The 3076-nt window shown below is 51.9% G+C and overlaps 1 protein-coding gene across 1 annotated transcript; it reads right to left on the bottom strand.

The window, feature by feature from the left end:
- Positions 1 to 1037: 1037 nt before the first annotated feature.
- Positions 1038 to 2547, bottom strand: LOC127306685 (ethylene-responsive transcription factor ERF027). Its single transcript, XM_051337373.2, has one exon. It carries the CDS (start codon positions 2312 to 2314, stop codon positions 1547 to 1549), a length of 768 nt encoding a protein of 255 aa, XP_051193333.1. The 5' UTR covers positions 2315 to 2547; the 3' UTR covers positions 1038 to 1546.
- Positions 2548 to 3076: the final 529 nt, after the last annotated feature.

Raw genomic sequence — 3076 nt, 5'->3', positions numbered from 1 at the left:
CTTTGTGACCAACAGCCTGCAACATCTCTTTCTGGGGTGCGTGGTTGCCCGTGAGGTTTGGGCGAGGATTTGGGCGCCCTGGGGCAAACCAAAGTTGGCCCCCGAGGCAGACACGCCGAGATGCACTGGTGGGTTTACTAGTACCTAAGCTTAAAGCCACAACAGCAAAATCCTGCCATTCATAAATAATCTTTCATATGTTGGTCACCAACCCAATTATGATATTTATACACATTTTGTTGGAGCATATTGTTACTTTCTTTTCACTGTGTCTATGCATGTGGTTTCTTACAAAATACATGCCTCTTGTTTATTATATTGGGATTGGTAGATGAAGATAGTCCTCAGATCTAAAGAGCCTTGAAAAAGATTCAACTCACAACCCAATGTATCATATACATGTTGGTGGTTATTACATTTTCAAAAGACATGCTTTTGGCTGCTTTGCTATTTCGAAGCTGAATTAATTGGGTACATTTGCAAAATATGATATTAATTATGCAACAAGGAACACGGCCAAGGATCAACTCTCAAAGCTGAATGCGAGGTCAAGATATTGAGTTTAGATGGTGACAGGTTCCAAAAGTTCCCTACTGAGAGACAAACCATACCCGTTATTGATCGCAATTGAATTACTTATATGGTCAAGAATAAACTTGTGAAACAGTTGCCACATAAATAACAAACTAGAACTTTAACACAACACAAACAAATCAAATTAGCAATTAACCAAGCAAGCAAAGTACTCGTTTGTCCAACTTTCCAAATTGCACCCATGGTAAGGCATTGTAGAACTCATGTGTGGGATATTTCAAGTAGATTCAATTTCATTATGTTTACAATAATAAAATGCATAGATAGGACTTCCTATTTGTTGATTTTGGCTTGTCCAAAAAGTAACATATAACTCATGGATCTTTCATCGATCACACCATCCAAAAGATCGCCCACCTACTCCTTCCTTCTTTTGTTCTCATCAACGGCCAACTTCCCCAATCCGTATATAATTAACTAGAGCCAAAAGACGTCATAAAAAATAGGAAAATTGGATCCGCACGCACGTCCGCGCTGATCTTAGTTTATCCACCGCCGAAATATTTAATTTTATGTCTACAGTTACAAAATGTTACAATGTCACAAGTCTCCCTGCGATCGATGTGCGATCCACTCGACATTTCCAACAAAAAAGAAGGAAAAAGTGGCGCGCCTGCTTGCTCTCATACTAAAACGGTCGAGCAATAAGCCGAGCGAATCAACAAAGTGGACTTTACCTAGGAAAACGACCTTAGCGGGAGAAAAAGAGAAGTGAAACTTAAAGGTAAATAGCTTGCTAGCACATATATAGTATCACAGTCTATAGTTATGGCACACACGTATATTACCAGCAGCTATATAGAGGGTGATTCGTCGTACCGGGGTCCATGCATATACTATCATCTCCAGATTAGAGAATTCAGTTCGGCGACCGGTATAGTGTACCGCCGCCCAGCTAGCTCACCGGTCGATCATCATGTCCTGTGGAGGAGATGCCAATGCAGAGAACACGCTAGGGGTCGTGGTAGCTCCACAGGCTCTCCCCTGACTCCGGCCAGAACTCGTCCGAGACGGTGGGGCTCAGGCGCGGCGGGGTCATCATCATGCCCGCGGCCATGTTGCGCAGCATCTGCGGCATCTCGAAGATGGCCTCCTCGTCCATGAAGTGATCCTCGTTATTGCCCGTCGACATCTCCTGCTGCGGCACATCATCGGTGGCGCCTTCTTGCATGGCAGGAGGAGGAGCGGTGGCGGCAGCTTCAGGAGCCTGCTCCAGGTCACCGTGCGGCGGCCTATCCTCTAGCAGGACGGCTGCAGCAGCGGCCGCCGCGGCCGCGCGTATGTCGTCGGGGGAGGCTGACGCGGGGGCCGGGCGCGAGGCGGATGCGCCCGGGAAGTTGAGCAGCGCGTCGGCCCCGCGCAGCGCGCGTGCCGCCACGTCGTAGGCCGCGGCGGCCATCTCGGCGTTCGGGTACGTGCCCAGCCATATGCGGCGCGTCTTGCGCGGCTCGCGGATCTCGGAGACCCACTTGCCGTTCCTGCAGCGGATGCCGCGGTAGAAGGGGTGCTTCCCCGAGGAGCGCGGCGACGGCTCCCCGGGGCTCGTCGCCGCCGCCACCAGCGCCGTCGCCGTCGCGGCCCCCACCGTGTCCACGCCTAGCTGCACCGGCGGGGAACTGGGCGAGACGGGAGGAGTGGCCGGGCCTGCAGCAGCAGCTTGCACCTCCTGAGGCTGAGGAGCAGGAGCAGGCGGGGAGGCTGCAGAGGGCTGGTCAGCCATGAAGCACCATTAGGGCACGCGCATCTATATATACACACCTGCCTACACGGATGGCAGAGCTGCAGTGCGCCTAGTATTAGCTATCTATCTATGGCGTACACCGTGCGGGTGAGCAGTTAAGTATACCTGTCGTCTGTCTCGAGGTGTCTGCGTGCGTACGTGTGAGAAGAGGAGGACCAGATCGAAATCGAAGGGGAGGTGGTAGGTGTGGAGAGACGCACGAGTGGCGTATATAAGGGTCGGTAAAGAAGCGGGGGAGAAGCGTGAGGTCCGCCATGGTGAAAAGCTCCATCGGAGAAGAGGGAGCGCCGCAAGCTGCAAGCAGCCGAGCTAGACCGCGTTGTTTGAGCGGGAGAGTGTGTGTATGGCTAGCTAGCGGTGAGCTGGCGCCTGTGGTGCGACCAACAAGACTCCACCAAACTGTGATTTCGATCACTTGCTATCAGTAGCGCCTGATCGCGGTTAGCTTTGGCGAAAATCCCCTGCCCTGCTGCTTCGTCTCATCTTCGTGGAGGGGCGAGAGGAAGATGGCGACGTCGCGGTGCTAATTATATTTTCTTAAGTGGCTGACTGAAGATCTTTGTGAATGTGACTGTCTCTGACAGGTGGTGGCCGCCGTGTCGGGTGCTTGGATTAAAATTATCCTGCTTTTCTTCGCCAGTAAGCCTTTTGGCCAAGTGGCCACTTCTCCGAAAGCAGACGTGGCCGCCGCTGCGTTCCGGCCGGCATAGAGCGGCGCCGTGTCAATTTCAGACCAGGTTT

The sequence above is a fragment of the Lolium perenne genome, chromosome 6, assembly GCF_019359855.2.
Source record: "Lolium perenne isolate Kyuss_39 chromosome 6, Kyuss_2.0, whole genome shotgun sequence".
In the NCBI taxonomy this organism is placed as follows: domain Eukaryota; kingdom Viridiplantae; phylum Streptophyta; class Magnoliopsida; order Poales; family Poaceae; genus Lolium; species Lolium perenne.
This window is presented reverse-complemented; position numbering and strand designations above follow the sequence as displayed.